Source organism: Paramormyrops kingsleyae, chromosome 11, assembly GCF_048594095.1.
Source record: "Paramormyrops kingsleyae isolate MSU_618 chromosome 11, PKINGS_0.4, whole genome shotgun sequence".
Classification (NCBI taxonomy): domain Eukaryota; kingdom Metazoa; phylum Chordata; class Actinopteri; order Osteoglossiformes; family Mormyridae; genus Paramormyrops; species Paramormyrops kingsleyae.
In genome coordinates, this window is record NC_132807.1 from 17,556,572 (window position 1) to 17,584,132 (window position 27,561).

The 27,561-nt window shown below is 46.8% G+C and overlaps 2 protein-coding genes across 3 annotated transcripts; both read right to left on the reverse strand.

Moving 5' to 3' along the window:
• Positions 1–4,454: 4,454 nt before the first annotated feature.
• anxa2b (annexin A2b) lies at positions 4,455–11,477 on the reverse strand. 2 transcript variants are annotated; one of them, XM_023817588.2, is made up of 13 exons: positions 11,339–11,477; positions 10,198–10,258; positions 9,898–9,991; positions 8,582–8,676; positions 8,351–8,464; positions 6,932–7,022; positions 6,780–6,859; positions 6,643–6,702; positions 6,399–6,492; positions 5,783–5,878; positions 5,227–5,285; positions 4,807–4,929; positions 4,455–4,712 (listed from the first exon to the last, which is right to left on the reverse strand). In XM_023817588.2, exons 2-13 carry the CDS (start codon positions 10,246–10,248, stop codon positions 4,653–4,655), a joined length of 1,017 nt encoding a protein of 338 aa, XP_023673356.2. In that variant the 5' UTR covers positions 10,249–10,258; positions 11,339–11,477; the 3' UTR covers positions 4,455–4,652. The 2 variants fall into 2 exon arrangements, with proteins under 2 accessions (XP_023673356.2, XP_023673346.2); XM_023817578.2 differs by lacking the exon at positions 11,339–11,477 and adding an exon at positions 11,180–11,332.
• A 947-nt stretch (positions 11,478–12,424) lies between these two features.
• ice2 (interactor of little elongator complex ELL subunit 2) lies at positions 12,425–26,979 on the reverse strand. The gene is made up of 15 exons (XM_023817565.2): positions 26,812–26,979; positions 26,327–26,428; positions 25,932–26,160; positions 24,690–24,809; positions 24,352–24,486; positions 24,090–24,209; positions 23,231–23,393; positions 22,866–23,038; positions 21,335–22,193; positions 19,574–19,743; positions 19,317–19,446; positions 14,889–14,973; positions 14,588–14,638; positions 13,842–14,085; positions 12,425–12,858 (listed from the first exon to the last, which is right to left on the reverse strand). Exons 1-15 carry the CDS (start codon positions 26,823–26,825, stop codon positions 12,589–12,591), a joined length of 2,865 nt encoding a protein of 954 aa, XP_023673333.2. The 5' UTR covers positions 26,826–26,979; the 3' UTR covers positions 12,425–12,588.
• Between the last annotated feature and the right edge of the window lie 582 nt (positions 26,980–27,561).

The window sequence follows — 27,561 nt, forward strand, 5'->3', positions numbered from 1 at the left end:
GATTATATCAGATGTATGATGCGTAATTGTTTAATTCCTGGATGCTTATTATTAATGGTTTTGTTTATATTCCAGTCTGTATTTAACACTGTACTGTGCCACCTATCACACTTTATTCATGTAAATGAAGCAGGAACAATTTAGGTACAGTAGGTGGTGTTGTAGCTTCAAACCTCCGGGCTTGGGGGTTCGAATCACACACAGTGTGTGGAGTGTGTTTGTTTCCTTCTGTGTTGTTCCTGTGCTGCCTGAGATAGGCTCCCCCCGTGACCCCTCCCTGGATAAGTGGTTGAATAATGGATGGATGGATGGATGGATGGATGCAGTTACTTGGATTTACTGTCTTTGGGTCTAAGTCTGTTTCTTGAACTATTTTGCCTTCTGAGGTTCTACCTCAATCTTTCATCCTCCTCCAATCCCCCCCCGCCCCCCACCCAAAACGTGGAGGCCTCGTGCTGAAGATGCATGTTCAGGTCTCTCTCTTTCAGTGAGCTCTTCATGAAAGCTGGCGATTAATGGCGAGAGCTGCAGCGTTTACCTGCCATGATGTTTCTCTTAACCTGTTCTCAGAAAGTTACAAACAAACGGGGTTATCGCTGCCGGCTTGTACAAACACCCACCTGAAAGAGGCGATTACAGCCACTTCACAGCCAATCACGATTAGCACGTTGGCTCCGCGCCACGAGTCCCGCCCACGTCCCCCCCCCCTCGGCACGCTGCCAGACACTGTCAATTAGCCGGTGTGCACAGTGGGCGGGGCACTCCTCCAGGAGGCAGGGGAGCCGATTGGCTGTCGCCAGGAGACACTTGGTGTTGCCGGGTTCTCCTTGGCCCCGTCGAGCTGCCGTACTGATCCCCATGTACCTGCAGTCATTTCCTGCTCTCCCCCTCTGTCTCTGTTTTCTTCTGACCAGAGGAGTATTCCTGGTAAAAGCAAAGACTTCATCTCGTTTTCTCGAGATGAAGACTAAGACTCTGCGGGATGGGTAGGGCAGGCCATGGTAGATTCCACTTGGCTCTGGGGTGGGTTGGGGGGAGAGTCCTTCATGTGTTTTTCACACCTCCCGGCCTTGGGGGTGGCCTTGCCTTTCACATTTCCACATGACATTGAGTGTACTGGGTACATCATGATGGGGGGGGCACCCAGGCCACTGCATTCATACGTGTTACATACGTGGTTAGAACCTGCAGCCACAGCATCCATGTGGTTCAGCGGAGCAGTGAACCTGCTGGTGAAAATGCAGAGAATATTTCAATACAAACCTTTTTTCTGAAATATTGTTCCCTGCAAAAAAAGACCTTGGCAACCCCCATTATTGGATGCCATTAATAAGTACATCTGTGTCAAGTTCAAGTAACAATGACATGTTGACCATACATTCTGTACATTGTACTGCTTTTAATTTTCCCTTAAATTTAAGAAAATAACTTGATCTTAGAAAGTTTCTGATTTTACTGTTGAACAGAACGTAAGTTTGAGTGATTTTAATGCTTTTTTTCCCCCCTTTTGTCAGTTTCTGTGGAGTGACTACAAAAGGCAGGCGGGGGGAAGTGGGCGGGTGGGGGCCGGGTGGGGGCCGGGCGGATGCGTCTCTGTCGTCTCACTCCACTCAGCGAACGAGGCGGCCTTGACAGCACCAAAGGCAGGAAACTCGCTTGATGGGCTCAAAAAGCCAGATAACAAGAGTAGTTAAGAGGAGATACCCTTCAGTGCTGCCAGCATGCCCAAGTGAGCAGAATCGCATCTTATTTATCATTATGGTCATGTTCGGGACAAGACACCGGTCAGGGGTGGGGCAGAGTATAGGGGCAGGATGGCGATTGGGGGCGGGGCAGTGGTGGGGGGCGGGGCCAGGTATCGGGGCAGGGTGGTGGTTAGGGTGGGGCCGTGTATCGGGGCGGGGGGACGGTCAGGGACTGTCAGGGTGGGGCCGTGAATCGCGACAAGGGGACGGTCGGGGTGGGGCCATATATTGGGGCGGGGGGACGGTCAGGGTGGGGCCGTGTATCGGGGCGGGGGGACGGTCAGGGTGGAGCCGTGTATCGGGGCGGGGGGATGGTCAGGGACTGTCAGGGTGGGGCCGTGAATCGCGACAAGGGGACGGTCGGGGTGGGGCCGTGTATCGGGGCGGGGGAATGGTCAGGGTGGGCTTGTGAGTTGGGCTGTCAGCATCTCAGCAGCTGTGCCTTTAAATTTTAATATGGCCACTTCCCTGAGCGTCACTGAGGGCCCGGGGCCCGGGGCCGCTGCCCGCAGGAGGCAGTCTGTCGCTGCTGCTGCTGTCTGCTCGTCCTGAGACGCACATCCCAGGCTCACTGCCACTCTGGGTGGGGAGGGAGGGAACTCTACACCCTACACCCAACCCCGAGCGGTTTGGCAGTGCGATTGGCAGGCGAGTCTGAGACGCTCACTGGGTGGGACACCTGGGGTGTGACACGCTGTCGTCACACCAGGTCCGCTGCAGCCGCTGCCAGGAATCAGCAGCCAGCTCTCAGCGTGACGCTGTAAGGAAGGTCATTTCATGTTGTGCGAGGGTCCAAACTGGCAGCTGCGCTGTCTGTGGGGTCGTTACTCTCAGCACTCTGCTTCTGTCTGTCATACTGGCATCCAGCTAATATTGATGCAAAGTTTAATATGTTGCGTAATCACAATTTTAATTGTACTGTGATAATAGTGATTTGTATTTAGTATTTATGGGCCAGGTTTTGGCAGGTTAGCTACGAGGTCAAGCTGAATTTTAGTTATTTGTTCTCTTTAAACCTTAAACTGAGAAAGTAATGCTTTTGATCTGTGATTGAGAAGTAGTAGTATATTTGATCGTAAAAAATCCCTTCTGGTAATTTATCGGTTTTCTTCTCATGCACATACACATTCCGTGGATAAAAACAGTCTATGTGTGAAAGTCCCCGATACTTTTCGCAGCGATAAACGGTGATTTTTTTGCAGGACGTGGTCGCGTCCCGCAGGGCAGCCCCGTGACAGAATAGCATGTTGTACATCCACATAAAAGAAAAAATACGGCAGCTACTCTCCACTTTATGACCTGCAGATTAATCTGTCAATGGATCCCGGCATAAATCGCACTCCTGCTTTACAAAATACTATTTTACATTCCTTTACACTATATTTTATCTTTTATTGCCAATAAACATAAAACATCACAAAGGGGGTAATGTTCTCATCAAAATTACTGCTTAATGATAATAAATTCAGGTGCTTATACATTTTTGCGGGAATACACATATGTTACAGAAACTGCACTCTCAGGAATGTGGTCGCAACTCATATATTTACCGCAAATAATACAGGTGCTTCAACGATGTCGCCTTGCGGCCAGTGGCCGGTGACGTGAGGGCGTGGGCTGGAGTTTCCCTGCGTGTCCTATGGCTCATCAGCGGTTCCTGTCTGCTCTTACTGACCATCGTCGCGCTAACTATTCAGCCCGGGGTGCGCTTAAGACGGCAAGGCGGCAGCAAACACCGGATTCACTAAGATCCATGCTCTGAACTCATGAGTTCGCGCCCCGACAATCCCCACCCCGCTTTGTGCTGCTGTGGTATGGCGCCTTTCCCCCGGAAAAGTGACGCTGTACTTTCCCCTTATTCTGTCAGTGCCACGGCGGATCCCGCTCTCATCCTGGGAGACCGCAAACTAAACAGGAGGATCATATAGGAGCCGTTCGGAAGTATGCAAATCATTGTAGCTGGAGGTTAAATTAACATTTTTAATTAAAAAAATGTGCCAAACAAACAAAGGAAAACACACTAACGATTAAAAAATCTAAATAAAGCCTCCTCTTGAAAGAGGGAAAAAACGGATGAGGAAAATTAGAGCTTCGTGTAAGAAGAAAAGTGGCTGTTATATAACATGATTCAGAAGTTTGCAATTAGGGAATAAAATGATAGAGGGAGGATTTGAGATGTGAACAAAGCACAGAAAAGTGCACAAGAAGCCTTCGGGGACAGGCGACGACGAAGCGCTCTGTAATGCACACACGGGGTATGTATGTACGCAGGCTAATTATTTTCAGTGTCGCAACTTGTTTTTGTTTTAATACGAATGCTGTACATATACATTCTGCTCTTTTCAGGACTATATACCGAATTCTGCACAGGAAATCTCAAATTATTTAACTGACTGCAGACAATTCCTTCCCCTTTTCTGAAACTTTCACTCGTAAAATGATCTGAAAGAAGGATAAAACATTAAGGTAAGAAAAATCATGTTTCGAGAGTGAAACGATGAGAAGTCTAAAATTTAAATCAAACGTCCAGCCGCACTTTATGTATATAAAAAACGACGTCAGGAGCGCGGCGGGCCGCTGTGGTTTTAGGCCGCATCCAGACACACCGATGAATTCTAGCCCTCCAGCGCCCTCTAGTGGCACATAATACGAACACGTATAACGAAAGTTTCACAGGCGTCAAGAATAACAAAAACCAGGCAAGGGAAGTATTTCGAATGACATGTATTTAACGACAGAACAAGATTACAAAAGTCATCAGTACTTCCAATGTGAGGGATAATTCCATGTCTCTCTGTAACACTGCTCTGAGTGGGATATGGAGACTGATGATTCTTCTTGGGACAGCAGGGTGTCTCATATTGATGTGCCCTGCAGTAGTCTCCCCCTGGAGGAACGCAGTCTGACTTAGTCATCTCCCCCACACAGGCCTAGCAGGACCTTCTGGTAGTCTCCCTTGGTGTGCTCCTACAGGGGGCAATGGCAGAGATTTAGGTGTATCACCCCCTGGGTTCAGGCTCCACCTAGGGCAGGACGGGAGCCAAAGCTGCTGGGAACTCACAGTGATCGTCTGGTGCAGTGACTTCCCAGACAGCTTCTTAAACTCCGAGCGGATCTTAACGAGGTCGACCTCACAACGGGACACCATAATCCTCGTCAGCACCTTCTCCTTTGCCCCTTTGGCCTGATTGGCAGGAAGAATGCAACCTCCATGTTATTTATAGTCAAACAATTAGAGGCACATGCACTAACCAGAAGGTCTCATGAAGACCTGCTTCATGAGCTCTATTGCCAGTCAGGTCCAGTGATCCATCAGACAGAGAGAGAGACAGACAGACATGCTTTGATCTGCCTCTTAAATACCTTTTCATGAGAAAATAAGCATGGCTTTGAAACAGTCTGCCAGTGCATCTTTTACAGTGTCGTCATTGTGAGTTGAAAGATGATAATGAAGCTGTTTCAGGTGGCGATTTAAATTTACCTTCATGGCATCATTCAGCCGGTTTGCGAAGTACAGCTGTTTGTTTTCAAGGCACTCAACTGCGAAAGAGAGAGAGGGAGAGAGAGAGTGCACGTTTGAATAACTGGCGTTCTCAGCCTTGCATTTTCATTGGCGGTTCCCCATGTTCCCTGTGAAGGGTTCCTAGTTAGAGGGCTGCTTCGGATTTTCCTTGGCGGTTCCCCATGTTCCCTGTGAAGGGTTCCTAGTTTGAAGGCTGCCTCGGGTGCCTCGGCACCAGGCCACCATTTCCGCGGGGCATCCCTTGAAATCAAATGTTGTTTTTCTCCAAACAGCTTGCAATTATGTTTAATAAGAAATGAATCTACTGCTAGCAGAGTACAAATGGGCTGTGAAGAAGGCAGAATGCCTGGGGGGGGCGGCAAACAGCTAGTCCCCCCGAACAGCAGGATGCCACACCACGCGCCTGAAAGATGGAGTGTGTGGCCCAAACCGGACGTCACTGGGGTAGTGCAGCTGCAGGTAACACCAGGGGGACGCATGGGATAAAACCGGGGGGAGAATGATGATGTCGTACCCAGAGTGAGGAAGGATTTCTCCAGATCACCCTTCACCTCCTTGCAGATGCTCTCCTTCATGTCGTAGGGGCTGTAGCTCTTGTACCTTTCAAACACTGAAAAAAGACACCAATGTTGGGATGATAGACAGACAGACTAAGAAACGGAAAATGATATAAACAGCCAGGCATTTGTGCTGAGACACAGACAGAGAAACAGCCATACAGAGAAACAGACAGATGGACAGATAGGCAGAAAGATAGACAGAGACAAAGAGAGAGAGAGACAGACTGACTAAGACATGGAGGCAGACAGACTAAGACAGACAGGCAAGTAGAGACAAGAGAGAGACAGATGGACAGAGGCAGAGAGAGACAGACAGGGAATGAGAGAGGCAGGTTGAGAGACAGACAAGCAGAGAAGCAATCAGACAGACAAGGAAACAGACAAACTGGACATAGTGTAAACAAGGCAGTGTAAATTAGACAATATTAATTAATGTTAGTACTGAATATTAAGAGGGGTGTGCAGGTATGGACATGGCTGTAGGTTGTAGTTGTATGGTGTGTCGTGGTCTGTTTTCAGTAACGTCTACTAGGAGATGGCGAGCTCTAGGTGCCCGAAGGTTCATGATACCCTTCTGCAAGTGAGGGACACTCCTTTCGGTCATGATACTGATCCATGTGGCCACATCTGTCCCTTTCCTCTTGACTCCAGCTTCATACAAGGCCTGTCCAGTGAAAAGGCACAACAGCAAGGCGACAGCAGCAGTTAATAAATGTGGAGCAGCACCCTGCCCCCTAGCACCCATTGCTGGGATTGCACCTGTGTGACGTACTCGCCAGACATAGCCCGGGAGCGGTCACACTCGTGTAATTACCCTGGCATCCATGTCGATCTTCTCGTAGTCCACGACACTGCTGGGATCATCCCTTTTCGTCTGTCAGGGGACAGAATGGTCAGTATGGAGTTCAGCCAAGAGCCATAGGAAGAGTCCCCCCCCCTCTATGAATGTACCTGGACCAGGGCCAGAAGCAGCTTCGCAAACTGCCCTGAGGTATCTCCGGCAACGTCCTTCTCCAGCTCTTTCTTAAACACTGTGGAAGCAGCTGAGCGTCAGACACGGCGACATGCGACACACAAATGCGACGGCGGCACCTGCCACTCACAATCCTTGTAGACCCTCCTGATATCCACTAACTCTTCGTTGCTGCGAGAGCAGACCATCTCGATCAGGGTCTCCTCATCTGTCCCCAAACCCTGGAGAGAAACATGGGGATGCATCAGAGGTTGTGGGACCCAGTTTCACATCACGTGCAGCTGCAGAGTTCATGCTGATGCATCAAAGGTTTGTAAGTTTATGCACCTCAGTTGGTGCCTCTGCACAGAGTAGGTGACCTGAAAGAGAGGCCAAGCTACAGAAGGGATAAATAAAGTACTAGCTATGAAATCTTCTTGGTTTCATAGACAATTTCGGGACCAATAGTATCCTGTCCTGTGTTTAAGTTTTTACTTGAGCTCAAGGCAGATAAATGAGTAGCTGCTGCAAGTTCTGTCCTGCCTTACATTGGTTTCACCAGCAGAGGGCAGCAAAGTACTGCATGAGCTTCCCTCGTTTCTCATTCATGTGCCGAAAGGAGTATTTAATTCATAATTTATAAAACAAAAACTCAAATCTCGCTTTGTAATGTTAGGCTGAGAGGCATCACCAGGTCCCTTTTTCATCTCAGAAACAGCCCAAGCTTCCCATCTCTCTCCATCACTCGTCGCTTTATAAATTCAGCTGTAAATTAATAATAGGGCCTCACAAAAAATAGGTACAAAAAACCTCCTTTGCAGCCTGTGTTTGAAACCACACTGTTCTGTTTCAGGTTGGTGAGGCTGCTGGTTAACAATCTACCCTGACATGCTGGCTACCAGCCTTCCTGTTGAGTGTATTAATCGTTTAATTTATTTTAGCAGACGCTTTAATCCAAAGCCACAACAGGGTCAGACAGTCACTGAAGCAATTGGGGCTTTAAGGTTTTGCTCAAGGTCCCGACGGTGAAATTGCTCCTGACACTGGGATATGAACCAGCGCCCTTCTGATCACGGACACAGCGCCCCACCAATCAGAATCCTCCAAAGCCGGCTCCCTCCCAGCACACTGCAGAAGGATCCACCGCAAATGGCTAAATTGCTAAATAACTCCCTCTATCTGCTCTTCCCTCCCTCCCTCGATTTCAGGCCCAAGTGACTCTTGCTCACTTCTTTCCACCAGGGGTTAGATACGCAGCACCATCTGCTGATAATAGTTTTGACCTACTTTTTTTTTTTTAATGCATTCATATCATATTTTACTGCCTGTAATCCTGTTTGTGCCAAATGCATCTGTGGCAGGACTTGTCTGTGTCCATGGCAAAATGTTTTGATTGTGGGGGAGAGAAAAAAATTACATGGGCTACGTTTTAAAATACTATGTCCGCGGAAAAAATTGCCTTGATCAAGATGTGTCCTGATGGCAAGTCAGAGCACTCAGACTCTGAATCGATCTGTATTTGTCTGACCAGCAGGACGGGGCGCTGACATGTGACACGCTTCAGGCTCACCTTGATGGAGGCCCTGATCTCAGTGGCGTCGAACTGAGACGTACTTTTCATCAGCCCCAGGATGACAGACTCGAGGGAGCCGGACAGCGCCCCCTTGAGAGCGCTGATCATATCCTGGAAACACAACCTTGTGTTTGCATGATACCAGCATAGAGGAATTAGATATGCCAAGGTGACAGTGGCCATTTTGAGAGCGGAATGGAGGTGCAGCGAATGACCGTCCTCCCTTACCTTCTTGGCTCTCCTCTCATATGCGAAGGCGATTTCCCTGCGCTGAGCGTAGCTCCGTTTGGTCAGGATGTCGATGATAGTCTGCTCATCCACTCCTGAGATAAATGACCAGGCATTTTTGCATTCGTTTTGCATATATATCCTCTCCTCCGTCATCTGGCTGCATTTTTTCTTTCATTTCTTTGCCTACCCTTTTCCATGTTTTTGAATTATTCTGTATAAATCATATAGAATTGTATTACAACACATCCATGTACTACAGCTGTGGAAAAAATTAAGAGATCACACTATATTTTTAAACAACTCTGCATTTTTAAATCCTGGTTTAATCACAGAAGGCTACACTGAGCAGCAGGTTGCTTCTAGGTTCAAAGTTTCTAAGGCAGCAGGAGGAGACATTGGGAACGACCATAAACCAGCCAAGTAAAGGGCAGAAGTGACTTTCTAATGCCAGAGACGACCATTAACAGTTTTCCATGAATTGTAGGATGACATCAAGTGACCTTCAAAAGGAATGGGAAACATTAAGTGCAGGTGTGAAGTGCACTGCTAGGATAGTTTGTATCAGGCTTCAAGAAGCAGGACTGAAGTTCCATAAAGCAGCCCTTCATCAATGAGAAACAGGGAAGAGGCAGGCTGTAGTTTTCAAAAAAAAAATATATTCACAGACTCACACCTAGAAATTGAGAAATGTGTGAAACAAAAAATTGTGCTGTGGTCTCTTAATTTTTTCCATGGCTGGATATGTGAAAGGCGCTATATATAAATAAGTTGAATATATATCAGCCTTTTTGTGACTGGGCTTCACTATCAAAACTCTAACGAAAGAGCACACAGCTGCTCTTCCCTGTTACTGCTTCCATTCAAATCCAGAGGATCTTACCCATTTAAAAAAAAAAAAAAAAAAAAAAAAGCAGAATGATGAAATGAGAAATGACATGAGGCATTTCATCACAGGGGAGTGCCTCTCTCTGCCAGGGCCCCCGGCTGGGGGGGGGGGGGGGGTGTGAGGCCGTGACCGACACGAGGGTGCGGTCCGTGGAATGCCCCCCCCCTCTGCTCTGAATGCATGCAGACAGGAAGGTGAGTCAGAAATACCAAATGCCAGCTTTATTTTCTCTGCTCTTTTCAGAACAAAGACCTCCATCTATCGCATCAGTTTCTATTGGAGTGGAAAGGCCTGGTGTTGAGAAAGGCTTTAGCTCCTTGCCTGGATAAATATTTAGTTTACAGTTTATCTGTGGGTAACGGCACAGATCAGGGAGGTGGTGGTGGGGGGGGGGGGTGTACTTCAGTGCAGGGTGGGGACCTCCTACCTTTAGTTTTGATGGCCGTCTCGATCCTGGCAGCATCCTTGTCGGGGTCGAAGTCGACCACAGGAACCACGCTGGGGTATTTGGGCTCACTTGCCTAGAAATTCAAACAATGTCAAAATCTTACTGTGCAAGGATCGCTTGCTCATTTAAACTGAGAGTGAAGCCGTTAAGTAAAGGCATTATGGGATGGCTTGGCAGAGACGGGTGACTAGTCTAGACAAAGGACAGCTGTGCTGGCAATTGCGGCATGGAGCTGCTGTTAGTGTAATGGCAGGCAGATGGAGAGAGGCTGGTACTCACTGGGCCCAGATTCAGAGTGAGTTGACCCAGGAACTCAGACACCAAAGCCATTTTCACTTTCCTGCAGACAATCGGGGCAAATACCTCCAATCAGCGGCATGGAAAGAATTCCAGACCCGTTTACAAAAAAAACACGCAAGGATTTCTGTGTAAAGGAAGACCACTTCTATTACTGGAAAGAATCCTGGAAGGTTAAATGTTACAAGGCCTCATTTTATCTGGCTGTTTTTTATAGAAACATATTGCAATTACACTTAAACACCACTCCACACTACTACACAACAGGTAAATGAGTGATCGTTACATGAGAACCAATCAGGCAAGGCATTTCTGTCGTTTGCTTCATCTGCATGTTCTTATGTTGTGTAATTGTGTTTTTATGATTACCTAGCAACAAGCCAACCACAGAAGTATTCTGAGAACAGAACAAATAGCTGTTCTAAGGCACCAGATGAATCAGGATCCTGTGCACCGTTAAATAAAGAATCCTTTTTGCAGAAAATTTTCATTACATCATATCCTGATATACCGATATAAACCAACAGTTTTTTAAAGTCTAGCCAGGCACTCAAGGCATTTGAAGTTAATACGGTTATAATAATATAATAAACAACCCACAACGAATATTTACAAAGCAGGATAATTATAGTGTGTATGTACTTATTCTGCAGTGTAAGACTGACTGTCCTACCCGAGTCTTGCTCAGACACGCCCTGTAACACCATCAGTAGATCACTCAGCAGACTAAGTTCTGTGAGAAGGTTTTTCCTTTAAAGATCAGATGACAGCACATGATGGAGATTTCTTGAGATAAAACTGCTTTAGATCAGTCACAAATAGAAAACAACTGCACATAACTTTACCACATAGTTCAGTACCACGTAAAAAATAAAACGAAGACAGCAGACAAGCCGTCAGACAGACAGATGGACGGACACTCGGGGAAGACCATTATTGCTAGACTAGATGTTTGGTAGCTTACCAGGTTGGCTTACTTGGATCAGGGCAGTCAGTACGAAAGCCAACTTCCCAACAAGAAACAACCCACATCTTGTGACAACAGCTGGTCCCAGGACGTTCCCAGAGGCAGAAGGCAGAAGCAGCGTTCAGAAAGTAGTGAGAGAGCAGGTCAGGGCCTTACCTTAGTGGACAGAGCTCAGAAGTTGCACAGAACAGATAGCCCAAGCTGTGTGCTCACCGCTGGGTGTGGTAGTTAAACACCACAGGAACTGAGCTGCGGAACAGAGCGAGGGAAGTCGACTCCCCCACCCTCCCCATCCTGGAGCTGCTCCTCCCATCTCCAGCAGGAGCGTGACATTGCAGCATTTTTCCTAGCAGAGACCTGCTCAGTATAGCAGCCTGGTGCCTGAGCTGCATTACGAGGAAATTATGTGTTATATTACAAAAGCTAGACGCAGTTTTCTCCACGGATATAATTCTACTGGGAAGCAATTCCCTTCTAATGCTTCAGTCTTAAGCTGATTGGAAGCAGAAGAAAGAAAAGCAGAAGTCTGTTTATAGATCTACCAAATGCTTGCATTGTTTGTGGAAAAGGAGCATTATTACTACATGACCTACAGCCGTTACTCGCTGATCAGTATGACACAAGTTCATACAATGGAGTATCCAAGGGAGTACCATACATGTTCATGTTACCTGGCCTGGAGGTCAGAGCCCCCGCACTGACACGAGATACAGAGTGAGGGTCTGTTCTGGGTCTATTCTGTACAAAGCTGCTCGTTAGCACAGTGCCTTTGGAACTGACCGCTTCTGATTCACAAACCTGAGGATTCAGGACCAGGCACCTCCATCCCAGCCAAAGTGCCTCCTGTGGAAATTATGAGGAATCTCTGCAGATAAACACCCAGACACTTGGGCGGAGGGTCAGGCTATCACTGCAACCAGGGCACCATAGGATTCCCAAACATCTAAGAGGTTACCAACAACTGCCTTAGCTCTTCTGGAGGCCTGGAGCCTATATACCATGCCGGGACACCCTGGACCAGATACCGGTCCATCGTAGGGTACATGCACAGACACACACAGACACACACACGCACGCACGCATACATGCACATACACTCACATGCTACAGAGAATTCCGAGACCTAGTCATCCAGCTGCATATTTGACACCCCCCTAAGCCATTAATAATCCATCTGTTCTTTTTAACACTCACCAAACATGACGTACAAAGAAAAGAAAAAAAACAGAAAAAACCTAAAAGTTCAGCATCTATTCATTTTAATATCAAAACTCACAGTGAAAATGTTACAAACCTTAAATAAAAGCCTAAATGCAACACAAGACTGATTGAACTCTTATTTACAAGGCAGCCTGGACCCAAACCCGGGTGGGGGGCACCGCTGAATGTGGCCACTGCCCCGCCTGTCACGTCCTGGGCTGCTGTTTCTTTGGCGCAGGGCCTTGGCCTTTCGCTGGGGGGGCGTGCTGGCCTTTCGCTGGGGGGGCGTGCTGGCCCCTCGCACCCCCCTCTTGCTGCAACTTCCTCTTCTCCCGCCACTTCTGGGAACGCTTGGCGCTTTTGCTCTTTTTTTTCTTCTTCATGGTGCCACCAGTAGGTGGTGCCCCCGGCTTGCGCGCCCCCCCTGTGGACGTGGCACTCCCTGCGGCGGGCTGGGTGCCATGGCTGTTGGCAGGCTGTGAGGGTTACAGAAGAGAGGTATTAACACGACCTCAGGGGGGCTGACTGTAGACTGATGCAGACCCTCCCATGCAGATATGGGTCTGCCCACTGATCGGAATCAGGACAGGTTGCATCATCTTATGAGCATAAGAGGACATTGGCACTGTATGCCAGCACAGTCACAACACATAAACATTAAAGACACGACCTGCTCGTACACAACCAACACACACACACACACACACACACACACACGAGATAGTGGATGAAACGGCATTTGTGCCCCATGGATGCCTCAGATGTGCCGTCGGTCACATCACTTCTGTGGCCTCGGGTTCAAAGGTGGTGGCCACAGCAAGGGGAAGTGGCTGTTTTCGATTGGCTGACAGCTCGTGGTGGGAAGTGGACGGCTGGCCCAAAAAAATGCCTCTTAGCAGCATTTTGGCATCTACTCAACGTTTCCACAGTGACTCACAGCTCATAACTCTCCTCCTTTCATCATCCTGGAGTTGCCGGGGTCTGGCTGCTTCCTGAGCCCCCCATCCCCCCACTCAGGGCTTCTGGGTAATGCTTAAATCAGCCACAGCAAACTGCCCGACTACCTCTCACAACAGATCTGGAAGACGCCATTTTTAGCATGCAGGCCAGTGCACACAGGACACGACTGTGTCCACAGACATCCAGAAACTTCCAGCTGCTTATCCAGTGAGGGTTTATGGCAGGCCTGGAGTCCGACCCAGCAAGCATAGGGGCAGGAGGCATGAGACACCCTAGGGGTGCCAGTTAATCGGGGGGTATGTACAGTACACAGTCTGCCCAACCATGTTTTTTAACTATCAGAATAAATGTATTGATTTAATACATATTAAACCTGGAAGATCTTCAGACTGCCAGATCTGCGCAGATATAATTACTTCACTACACAAAGCCACACCCCTAGATCAGATGAATTTGCCCCCAGAGCAGATAGCCACACCCCCTCTGTGGCAGACCCTACCTTGCTCCCTCGTGGTGGGAAGGTGCACGGCACCCGTCCGTGCTTCACGTGGAAGGACAGCAGGTGGGAGGGGTCCACAGCCACCCAGGGTACAGCGGCGTGGGGCGGGGCCTGCGGGAGACCGCCGTGGGCCTGGTGCAGGTCGTACACGGCTCGCAGGCTCTTCCTTCCGTCACTGGCCTTGGCGATGGTGATTATGGGTTCGCCGGCCTTGTGGCTCACGAGGTACCTCCCCTCCGAGAGACTACACAGGGAACCACAAGCTCAGGCATGTCTTCACTGACTCAAACCACAATTCCGCTTAAGTCCGCTTCACGTGTCCTTAACTAACAGTTTTCCAATAACCAGATAGCTTGCTGTGATTTGTCACTGCACTCAAGATTCCAGATTCACTCTTTGTCTTTGTACAGGACAGAGACTGGGATGCGACCATGAACGATCATATAACAAAGGTACCACGAACAGAGAGGGAAAAAAAAAAACAATGTTAGTGACTTTGACTGAGGCTCCTGAAACAAAGCTGAGTGTGGTTTGGGAAAGGCGTGCGGAGCCCCGCCCCGGATCGCCCCGCCCCGGATCGCCCCTAAGCAAAGCTCAGACAATGGGGCGTTTCAGTGATGTTCTCGTTTCGGCTGACAGCTTTGCTAAAGCCCTGAGTTATACCGTCATTAACCCAGACAGTGGATCTGCGTGTACTGACTGCAAACGTTCCCCGGGGAAAGCGGTACTTCATGAGTGTTCCTCACCTGACGAGCTTCTCCAGCAAATGGTGCAGCACGTTCAGGCAGGTGGCCGGCCTGCAGAGTTCACGGTGCAAGGAAGACACACAAAGGTCACAGAGCTCATAACCAGCTCGAGTTAAGATGAGACACACTCCTGTGTGCATTTCTACAACATGCACAATGTCATCCGTCGAGCAGTGTGACTGTTTCAGCCCTGAGGGACACTTGAGCATCCAGAGGTGACAGTTTATGGTGAGAGGGGGCAGACTGCCAGCATGACCAATTCAAAGAGTCGGCAGGGTGACGCTAGTCAAGGGGAACTTACCGGAATTCACAGCCGGCGGCCTTTATCCTTTCACTGGTGAACTCCTCCATCAAGAAGAGCTTGGATGTGAGTGCATTGATGTGACCTGAATCAGAAAGGGGAGTGAGGAAATGTATGAATATGGGGATGGGGGATGTGCAAATAGTAGTGCTGCATGATATCACATCATTATTATATGGAGCATGCACAATAATTTAAAAAGGCTTTAGATGACAGGCATAAACATTTGACCAGACGCCAGAGTTTCGGTGCTATACAGACTTACTTACGCCCACAATTTGGTAAGCAGATTAGTAGTGCGCCTAAAATATTAATGAGAAGCGTACGGCAGCGTCCAAAAGTTAGTAATCTGTATAAATTTGGCGTATCCTTAGGTTTAATTAACGTGTCAGACTTTAAACTGCAAAAAGTACCACCACGCCGCCGATGTCTGTTTTCCTCGTTTATCCACGAGATCCTCCTCTTTTAAAAGAGTTTGTGGCTGTTGAGCTGTTCCTTTCTTCACCACCACTTCGGTGCTCATCGCTTCCTTGATTTACCAAAACAGTATATGCGGCATGTTCCGATAACTGAATTAAGTAAACATAAGGATAGGCTGAATTTACACAGATTATTAACTTTTGTGCATCACGATACGTTGCTAATATTTTAGGCGCACTACTCATTTCCTTACCAAATTTTAGGTGTCTGGACAAATATTTTGCCTGTTATCTAAAGCCCTGGTGCGCCACATAACTGCGATATCACTCAACCCTATAGTAGTTAAAAAAAAATGCCTGGAATGTTCTCCACAGACACACAGCAGCTTCTCCCTTAGCCAGACCCCCAGACCCCTCCCTCCTCGTCTTGTTGGCACGACAACGCCCATTATCTCCATGACGCAGCAGACATGGCCGGGCAGGTCCGGCCTGCTGGAGAGCTCCGGAGCCGCACGCAGTCAGCATGGCGACTTGCCCATACAGCCACGGTACAGAACCATTCGAGGGACCCACCAGAACCTGATGGCTTTAGGGCAGCCGACTCCGCTGCTGTCTGGCTGGACTTGACAAACCGGCATGGAGCTGAGAGTTGACCCAATACCTGGCAGTAGGGGGCGCTGTGAAGGGCTTTTTTGTTCTTGGGGCCCCATTCAAAAAGTCACTCCGAGGTCCCTGTAATGTAGTGACTGTATGTGGCCAAGAGGGGGCCCCCAAACCTCAGGGGCCCCACACACATGTATGGTCTGAAACACTGCTGCTGGGTGCCATAATGGCGAGGGCACAATGTGACGTAAAATCTGCACGAGAAAAATTCTGCAGGGCAAGAAAGAGGCCCATAGGCGACAGCGATCAGATCCTGATTTCACGAGGTTCTGGGCATCTACATCTCAGCAAGTCACTCTGAGGCGTACGAGCGACTAAGATCCAGCGTGAGCCGCAGTACGGAGCGAGTCATGCTGACCTACGGCGTACGTGCATAAGACGCAGAGACAGGAGCAGCGTGATGCTGCGGACAGGACGTACACTGCAGAGGCACGAGAAAAAAACATGTAAAAATCACTGCAGGCCATTTATATAAGCGCCTGCATAAACACGTCTCTGGAACGCCATGTCAGGACCCTGGTGCGCCCAGGTCCCGGACATCAGGCTATGTTACCCGAGAGGCCAAGAAGGCAGGAGGTTGCCGTTATGTAGCAGGAGATATCTGCCTGGTCAGATGACATCACCTGAGGAGCCGAAGGACACGTGTAGCCTTCCTACACGCCTCCAACACCCCCGCAGCACACGGGCTCTACCCGGGCACTCGCGTCTTGCACGGATACGAGTAGAGGTGGAGCAGCTGGTGTTAGGGTTGGAGGAGGTGAGTGTTCCACAGGAAAGATGTCGAGAGGCAGGGACAGAACCAGAGAATCTCATTAATCCCACCAATTAACATCTCGGGTAACAAACTCGATCTCACTGGAAAATCATGACAAAGTGAATGAGGTTGAGGCTAAAAGTGTTTTTTTTTCTTCTGGGTGGAGGGGGTTACCATGGCAATGGAGTAACAACTAAAAACAGGGCCTGTGTGCAGTGAGTCATCTGGGAAACAGTTCATTTGGGGGGGGGGGGGGGGGGGGTTCAACAAGATTCTTCTGCAAACAGCAGCCCCAGCGCAAGATGAACGGCGGTGGGGCCCCCACGTTCCTCACGATGAGGAGGGGCTCTGGTGAGGTCTGGCCCAGGACCAAGACAGGAGGCCAAGCGGCTGTTATTAAGCTTCACCACTAGAGGGAGCCCACTCTAGAAAGGCACAGGTGATACATAAAAACAGGGACCTAAGACTAGCAGAAGCTGTGAAATTACTTCATGCTTAACTTGTAAACTGGATGGAGTTAAATAGCAAAACAGTTGAAGAGGCATGGGAATTTTTTTAAAGCACATTGTTGCAAGAGCAAGAGGACTTCATACCTGTTTCCAGCAAAACTAAATATAGAAAACTACAACCAAGGTGGTTTACTAAGGAAATTAAGAATAAAGTCAGGAGGAAAAGGGCTCTCTTCCACAAATGGAAAATAACTGATGATGGAATAAAGCAGGAGTATCTAAGTCTACAGGTTGAGTTATAAAATAACATTAGACTCGCTAAGAGGAATCTAGAAAGCATGACTGCATTGGAGGCTAAGGATGACAATAAAAGTTTCTTCCAATATTTTAACTCCAAAAGAGCTCTAAAAGCTGAAATCACTAATTTGCAGGATAGTAAGGGCCTTATAATTGAAAATGAAATTGATATAGTAAATGAGTTAAATGATTATTTTACACGGGTTTTCAACGTAGAGAACACAAGTAACTTACCACCAATTAGTACGAATAAAGCGTCGTCTATGACCAATATATGTATAACTGAGGCTGATGTGGTACTAAGCCTAGCTAAACTCAAAATAAATAAATCGAAGGGCCCTGATGGCATCTTACTTAGAATTTTAAAAGAGATGAGGGATATTATTAGCCAACCTTTAACTATAACATTCCAGAAATCGTTATCTGCGGGTAAGGTACCTTCAGATTGGAAGAATGCTAATATAACACCCATATTCAAAAAAGGGGACAGAAGTAATCGAGTAAACTATAGGCCAATCAGTTCAACTAGCATTACTGGAAAAATAATGGAAGCTATAATCCAAGTCAAAATGGTAGATTACCTGGATTCAAATAACATTCTGAGGGATAGCCAACATGGATTTAGGAGAGGTAGATCCTGTTTAACTAATTTACTTGAGTTCTTTGAGGAAGCTACAAGAGAAATTGGTCACAAAAAGGCCTACAATGTGATCTATTTAGATTTCCAGAAGGCCTTTGATGTTGTCCCCCACAAATGGCTGTTGCTTAAGCTCAAAGCTGCACGGATTTTAGGAAGTGTAGCAGCTTGGATCGAAAACTGGTTAACAGACAGGAAGCAGCGAGTAGTTATTAGAGGCACAATGTCACAGTGGGCCTGCGTTCATAGTGGGGTAGTGCAGGGTTCAATTTTAGGACCACTATTGTTCCCAATTCACATTAATGATATTGATACCAATACATACAGTAAACTGCTTAAATTTCCAGACGACACCAAGGTGGGTGGTGTAGCAGATACTGATCTAGCAGCGGAGATCTGGATTTAATTAGCGACTGGGGTGATACCTGGCAGATGAAATTTAACGTAGATAAATGTAAGGTAATCCATGCAGGGAGCAGAAATATACAGTACAGATATTTTATGGGTTCCATTGAAATAAAGGTAGCTGATTATGAGAAAGATCTCAGTGTATATGTTGATGCTTCCATGTCCCACTCTTGCCAGTGTGGGGAAGCAATAAAAAAGGGCAATAGAATGTTGGGTTATATCTCTAGGTGTGTGGAGTTTAAGTCAAGGGAAGTGATGTTATGATTATCTTATGATGAGAGGTTAGCGCAAGTGAATCTGTTTAGCCTCGTGCAAAGGAGACTAAGGGAGGACATGATCCAGGTATATAAGATTCTAATGGGTCTGGATGCTGTTCAGTCAAATGGCTATTTCAATATTAGTTTAAATACTAGAACTCGTGGCCATAAGTGGAAATTAGCGGGAGAACATTTTAAAACGAATTTGAGGAAGCACTTCTTTACACAGCGTGTAGTTGGAGTATGGAATAGTCTTCCTACTAGTGTAGCGGAAGCTAAAACCCTGAGTTCCTTTAAATCAGAGCTAGATAAGATTTTAACAACTCTGAGCTATTAGTTAAGTTCTCCCTAAACGAGCTTGATGGGCCGAATGGCCTCCTCACGTTTGTAAATTCCTTATGTTCTTATGTATGTAGCTTAATAACACATTACCAAACAGTGTCTTTTCCTGTCAGAGGCTGATCATAAATACAGCAAGATGGCGAACACAACTTTAGGCCTCTTTCATGCAGGATGTAGTCTGAACGCGGTGAACGCTCCTTACCGACGTAGGACGAGGTGCTGGAATGCTGGAGCCACTCTGCCCACAGGACACACAGCTCACTCTTGGTGAAGCACTCCACACCGTAGCACACCTGGTATTCCAGCTTTGCCAAAACGTGCACGGGGATGGTCTGCATTGAAATTACAAAACACAGCGCAGTTTAAAACGATCATTCAGACGGCTGCGTTCGGACTGTAAGTGTCTGTTACTGCATGCGCTAACGCAACATTGGCGGGAGAAAAAGATGGAGGAGTGACCTTATTGGGACCTTGGCCCAGCTTGGTGCGCCGCGCGAATGGGACGCTGCTCCGCACCAGCAGCAGCAGCTCCTGCAGGCTGTACATCTTATAGATCAGGTTCCCTTCCTGGGGCTGCTCATAATCCAGCTCATCCTCAGTCACATCCAGCAGGTCCTCAGGCAGCAGCCCTGTGAGACACACATGGGGGGGTGGTTGTTGTTACAGTAAGCGGAGATTAACAAGATGAGATGCAATCAAAGGGGGACACGAGCTGAGGCAGAAGACGACCCCAGCAGCAGTTCGAGACTTTAGGAACGGCTGCCTGTACTCGAATACTCATTCTTACTCTTTCATACTCATTGTGCTTTTCCACTGGCATACAGGAACCGACCCGCACCCCATTGGTACTGCGAAAAGAGTCCCGTTACAGCACGGTTCCAGCTCACTTTGGTTTTCCACTGCATAAGGGTCGGCTCGGTAATGACCCAACGTTGTTGAGTTTGGGGAGCGACACTTATTCACTGTTCACATGCAGTACATTATAATTTCAACGTGCTAATTTCCTAATTTCTACCACATCTGTGAGAATCGCCATGTTAAACATGCATCACACGCTAGCAAAATTAGCATTAACTTACATAAATTTGCATGAATACAATGTGATGTGTGATACTACTACTAATGAATAATATATAGAACAGGGGTCACCAACATGGTGCCCACGGGCACCAGGATGCCCCCGTGGACCACGAGTCGCCCGCGGACCTGTTCTAAAAATAGCACAACTCACCAGTAAGCAGCATCTAAAATTAAATTTTATCCTGTTGCTAATCTTCTTTAATCACATTTGCATTTATGTAGATTTGAAAATGACAATATCTAAAAAATAAAAACATTTCAAACATGTTTATTATACATGAAGTTTAGATAAGTTTAATATAAATAAAAGTGTTGAATATTGATATTGTACCACGGGCGGGGCACATGTCCCAGCATGCCCCGCGTGAAGTTGTAAATAGCCCTTGTATTGTTTTTCTTAATGTTAATGGTTATATTTCCTTATTGTCACGCGTGTGTTTGCCTGTGTCTTGCTTGTACCCGGTCCGACCCTCGTGTGTATTTAGCTTACGTAAATCTCCCACCATGTCTGCATCTTACAGTTTGGCATCTGACAACCTTGTGTTTCCTGTGTGTAATTGGTTCGGTGGTCGTTGGGTGCCTGATGTAGTCTTTTTCAGGACCGCTAATAAAAAGCGTCTTCTCCCCGGCAAGCGAGTGTCCATGTCTCTGTTCAACGCCACAATGTTATCCGTTTCCCACCTTGTTAAGTCATTGTTGATAAAATCATAAACGTGATCAGTGTCTTCACATAGATGAGCATCGTTAATGATAATATATAACTAAAGGTAAACAGAGCAAATTTGTTATTTAAGAAGAGTGTATCGAACTAGTAGGGCTTCGAATGCCTCAGTGCCCGTGAAATAGCTCTCAGTTTCAAAAAGGTCGGTGACCCCTGATATAGAATTTGCCCTTTTTCCCTTCAGATATCCCATGCTTATCAATGCAGATCACTGGTATCCCTGCATTCGAGCAGCATTCGAGCAGCTCGGTTTGGTCACGGCTTTCAGCATGCCATGTCGGCGTGGTTACGGCTCAGGTACGGGCTCACATATTTTGCAATGGAAAACCGCCAGTTTGTGGCACGGTTTTGATAGCAGTGGAAAAGCACCATTAGACAAAAATAGTGACACATGATGATACCGATTGATTACTACTTACTAGCTGGGGCTTCGGCTGGTGCAGACATGACGGCTGGGTCATCCCTCCGGCCCGGACTCTCCTTGGCTTCCAGGTAGGAGGTGACACAGGGCTTCACCAGGGACTGCGGGTGACTCTGGCTGGGGGGGATGATGGGTGCCAGTGGGGGTGGGGACATGGGTTCGGGGGCCTGAGTCGGACTGGGTTTCAGCAAGGCACTCTGCATGCGCAGGATCTGACCCACTTGGTCACAGTTCTGGGCCGGTTTGACCTCCGGCCTCCTTGCAGACTTTGTAGACCCTTGGGGTACCGGTAAGGCGGGGACAGGCTTCGTGGTCCCGTCCATTTCTGGGGAGGGGGACCTAGGGGTTGCGGGAACCCGGTCTGGAGGGGCAGCTGTCCCTCTTGGGGTGGATTTGAGTGAAACGGGACCTTGGTCGATGATCAGGCGCTCCTCATCAGAATCGCTGTCAGAAGCATGCCTGCCCAAGCTGGCCTGTTCGGCGCCATCCCATCTGGACTGCTTGGCCACAGGAGGGATGTCCAGCTCCGAACTGGACATGTTCAACTCTGCCTTCTCCAGAGAGCAGTTGACTGTGGAAGATTCCAGGTCCGTCCAGGAGTCGTCATCTTCCTTCCCAACCTGGGAGGACTCGGCCTGAACGAGGATGCCCTTTGCGGGCCTGGAAGACGCACCACGTTTTTGGGGAGCTGCCGTCCGCGACCGAGCGACCTCCTGCTTGGCCGCAGCCGTCTCCCTCATGCTTGCTGTACGTTTGGAGGAAGAGGAGGACTCGCCGAAGGTCTCCAAGTCTGTAAAGTCTGCCTCAAAGTTAATTCCGGGATTGTCAAAAGTGAGGAGACTTCTAGGGCATTGCTCCTACACAAAGACAGAATAAAACCAGATCAATCAAACCTGGAGGGTTCGAGTCCTGGCCCTGGCCCTGGGGATGAAGAGCTTGCATATTCTTCCTGTGACTTCATGGGTCGCGAAACATGGTGATTAAATGCTAATAAACCCTGACTGCATAAACCTATGGAGAGCACACATGACCTTGTTTACCAGGTTCATGAGAGAATGGCTGTTATTTATGAAACCACTGACTTATTTCATGCATCCATGTCTTCCACCCACGTATCCAGTGAAGGCTCCTGGGGAGCCTGAGGCCTTCCAGGCAGAACCAGGCAGCCCAGCAGAGGCACACGGTCACACGCTATGGGTGTGTGTGATGCCGTTTTTTGGGAAATCGAACCCTTAACCTTGAAGGGGGGAGAGAACAGTGCCACCCACCAAGCCACTGTGCATGCTATCTGACTGAATTTTATGTCTCCATATTTCCTCATTTAAAAAAGGGTGACCTTGAAAACTAAAGTACTGCCCTTGTCACTGCAATAATATTTGACAGAATTCACAAAACATTAACCTCCTTAGCATTACAATCCTGCATCCTCTATTGTCCCATACAGCCATATACACCAAACAGCACCGGGCTTTTTTCCCCGGGAAACAGACAGCTTTTTGGCGCCCCCTGCTGCCAGATGCCATACATACTTCTAACGGAGCTGAAGGCTTTTCCAGGGTCAGCACAAGTGCTTTCTGCGAGGGCATCTTCCTCAGCGCCAGTTTCACACTCTCCTCATGGAAAAGGGTGTTCCTCTCCCTCTGCGTTATTTCTGTCTTCACCAGGGGGCAGTCCACGTACACCACTTTATGAGAGCCGCTTCCTGCAAAGCAGGTAAGATACCAAATGCTGTGGGGGCTGGCAGCAGCCGGGTAAAACCTGACGGAAATGATACTTCCAGCTGAAAAGCTTCTGCTGCCGGTCATTATGTGAAGATACTAACGCTCCACACAAATATCTACAAGGCAAACATTTACAGTACAGAGAAGAATTCTGCCACCCTGGTCTCATGTACCGCTGGCTGCAGTGGTGCGCTTGACCCACACGGGCAGCTCCCACGTCTCACTGTACTCGGGGCCGTGGTTGTCCAGCAGCCGCAGCAGGGCGGCGCTGCTCAGGCAGATGTGAGGCTGGTAGCGAGCGCACAGCTTCTCCGCATTCGCGTCGCAGCTGACGTCCTGTAGGGGGTGAACACGAGCACATCTGCACAAAGCCCAAACACAACAAACCACCTCAACATGCCCTCGGTCTCAGGGTGACTTTGGGCAGCATAAATCCGGGCACATCTTTACATCTATTTACATCTGCGGGCCAGAACTCCTCATGTGGACCTGAGACGTCCAGACAGGCAATTTATATTCAAAATAATAACAAAATAATAACTTCATCATGAAGCATAAGGAGGTGGGCAGGGAGTATGGCAAATACTCGTCTGCTTGGCAAAAAAATATAAAGAAAAAATACAATCAAAAATAAATAAAAAACACACAGGGGAAAAAATGTATGTGGCTTCATGATACAGCCTAATTAAAATGGAAGGCTTTATATGACATCTTAACACAGAATGCATTACTTTTTGTAACTTTAAAAAAAAAAAAAAAAGGAGGAAAGCTTAGAAAATTTCCCCCCGCTGACGAGTAGTGATTAATATGTCCTTTGCTTCACAATTACCAAATTGAAATTAAGGCTTTGACAAATTAAATTTAAATTTGGCAGTAGGCATTTGAAGTGTTTAAATATGCGCTTACAGCTGGCAGTGTGAGGTGTACTTGCGCCCCCTGGTGGCCATGTATGCATATTACTAATTGGTGGAGGATCCAGTGACACCTAGTACTACACAGACATTTCATGCAAACAAGCATTTCTGTGAATACCATGTGTGCCTGGTTGGCCTTCCTGTCAGGTGGAGTCTCGGACGCCACTGTGTCGTAGTCCACTGCAAGCTGGATGTCCTTTGGTAGCCGTTTCTTGACATCTATGATGTTCACTTTTCCCTTTTCAAAACAAATCACTTTAGGCATAATACTATTTATCAGCTATTTGACAATTTTTTGCCAATGTTTTATGCAAAAGCATCCAGTCACACAGAGAAACTGGCAGTGTGTAGCATGTGCTTTAAGTGGTGATGGAGCGTACCAGTATGAGGAGCTGCTTCTCAAAGTTCAGGGAGAGATCAGGGTTGAACTTGCCCCCTGTGATGCTGGTCATCTCATGGATGTGATAAACCTGTGGGTAACTCCTCACCTTGGAAATGCTGGCTCCCAGATACTCCTGTCACACAATCACAGAAGAGATTAGCTCAGGCATATGATTGGAACTGTCTCAATGCTAATCTGTACACAGGTAGGGAGGTGAGCATGAACCTGAGGCCAGCAGCCACGCCCACCTCGATATATCACATAGAACCCAGGACCGACAGCCACGCCCACCTCTGTGTATCGCATATAGAACCAGAGACTGACGGCCACGCCCACCTCTGTGTATCGAGCGGCTCCTTCACACAGGTGACTGTAATCCTCCGCACACAGCCGCGCCACGTCCTGCAAATACTTCATGAACTCGACCACTTCAATCTTCACACGTTCTTGCAATTGCTGAAACATGAATAAAAAAAAACAATGTCAGTGAACCCACAAACTTTATTAATATAATACTAAATTACTAATACAGTGGTACCTCAGTTCTCGAACTCATTGGAACTCGAATTTCTTTAAAAGTTGAACCAACCAGTTCGAAAAAAAAATTACCTAGAGCTCGATCTGAATCTCAGAAGTCAAACCGTGAACGCCGACCTAAGATAACTTGTAAGCGCGGGGAAATGAGTCACGCAGCACGTCTCTCAGCGGAAACAAAGGGTAAAGCTTCAGTCTCAGCCTCGCATTCGCTGTGATAGCATCATGCATGTTTACACTATCTGAATAAATATATTTAGACAGTAAAAATACATTAGACAATGATAGACAGTAACAGTAATTATAATATAATAAAATACATTTAAAAATAAATATATAATATAATAATAATAATATATTAATAATAAACCATTAATACATTTAATCATAATAATATTGTCATGCTGAGCGGGGACGGAACGGAGACAAAGGCGAATTAATTAATTACAGGTAAGCCAGGCAAAACGCAGACGGACAATACAATGACCGGACTGGGGAAACAAACTGAAATGCGGACGAAATACAGAGCTGATAAAAAACAACCAGAAACAGCTGATCACATAACGAGATGGCGTGGCACACGGAAGGAGCGGACAATCGGGGCAGGACACATTGTTAAGTAAGAAAATAAATGTATCCAAACAATGTGTAAAGTTAAAAAAAAAAAAAAAAAAAAATACTGTTTTGATAAATCTGCTTAGATGTGTTTAGTACAGTATATGCTCTTCTTGTTTCATCCGGTTGATTTTGTGTTTAAATGCTAAAAAAAAAAAAACAACATATTTAGGTGTAATTTTTGGGGCCAGGAAACAATTAATTGGTTTTCCATTATTTCTTATGGGGAAAATTCGATCAGAACTCGAACTTTTTAGGATTCGATCCGGAGTTCTGAACGGATTAAGTTCGAGTTTCGAGGTACTACTGTATTAATAATAGGTCAAATTAATATAATTAATAATATTTAAAATATAAAATATAATATTTAAAATCGTAAAAACGTAATAAACAATATGACTTCATATATGACAACAGTTGCGCGATTACCGGAAAGGAGTTTGCAGGGCCAAGTTTCCTTAACATTCGTAAATACAGCATCTGCTCCTTAGTGGTCAGGCTAGAGAACCGGGGGAATGGCAGTCTCGGCTCGGGGTAAACGTCGCCGTCACCGGCATCCTTCGCGTTCGTGGCCGAAGGCTCCTTCGTTACAGCGGCGGATTCCGCCGGTTTCTCCTTCTTCACTTCGGTGGTCCCTGTCGAGCTTACTTCCAGAGCGCTTCAAGGAAGTATTTAACAGTTCATTCATAAAACACGAAAACTAATTTTAAAAAATGTTCAAGGCGTGAGGTAAAGACGTCATTTCAACGTTACTGCCAATTTAACCGCTGCTTCCATCAAGTATAATAACGTCATTAATATAAATTTAAATGTAAGTTACATACCTTTGCGCTATGGCCCAAAGCTCTTTTATGTTAGGAGCCAAAGTATACTTATCATACAGATCTCGAGAAAACCCGACATCACCATTTTGAGGGGAGTCGTCCCTGTTAATAAAAAGGAAAAAATGTTGGTGTCGTGTTTTTAGCAATGGACATGAACTCTAAATACTGAAATAAATGAATGTGGAGTAACTCTGCAAGAAAGATTCCTCTTCAGAATTCTTTACCTAATTGGAAAGCGACACATCAGTAAACAACTTAAGATATCCACTTATTTTGTTCTTTGGTGTGACTAAACTGCATTTATGTGGACCCAAATTTGGCCACAAATTAATTTACCACAAAGGGTGAATAAGGTTGCACGCTCTAAATGTGAAAATACATACTATTTATGTCGAGTCAACGTTAACATAAAACTGGCTCCTACATAAGTCAAAATTACTTGCAATTCAAAAAAGACGTTAATATAAAAAACTGTCATAACGCACCATATCAGCTCCATAGTTCGTCTTCCAAACTGATAACACCTACTTTGCAGCTCCCACCAGCACTACCACCGTGCTTAGTGCAGGGTGTTGCATCTATTTGCTTCCCCTGGAAACAAGGACTTCCAGACACACATGGGGCCGACGCTCTGATGCTGAAATGCAGCCTTTCCTGCATAGCACGACTACGTTGTTATCGAGAAAGAAAAAAAAACGAATTTAGTAATAAAAGGCATGAAATTACCCTATGACGATTTGTTACCAAAAAAACGAAGAACTAATATTTCAAAATAAGAAGAAACCCAAAACGATAACATTTTGGATTGCTAGCAGGTCTAAATATAAAATGTGTAGGTCTGCATTATAACCCTCCTGCTATAATTGTGTTAAGTTCAGTTTATCTATTACAAGTTAACTCATTATATCACAAGGTTAAATGGAATCGCTGTCATAAACATTGATTTATAATTTTTAAATGATTAGGGCATATGTAAATTTACAAGTTTGCCTTAAACGTTGACGTCTTGATAAAAAATGAAAGTTCATCAATTCATTAGTTGGGTGGACGGCTGGCTCCGTGTTCAATAGTATAGCCTCGCACCTCTTAGAGGTTGGGGTTTAAACCCCGCATAAATGTACTCCCTGAGCTCTCGTGGGTTTCCTGTAGGCACTCCAGTTCCCTCCTGCAGTCGAAAAACAGGTGACTTAAAGCGCCCATTGTGTATGTAACGTAAATGAACAGGTGCTCACTGT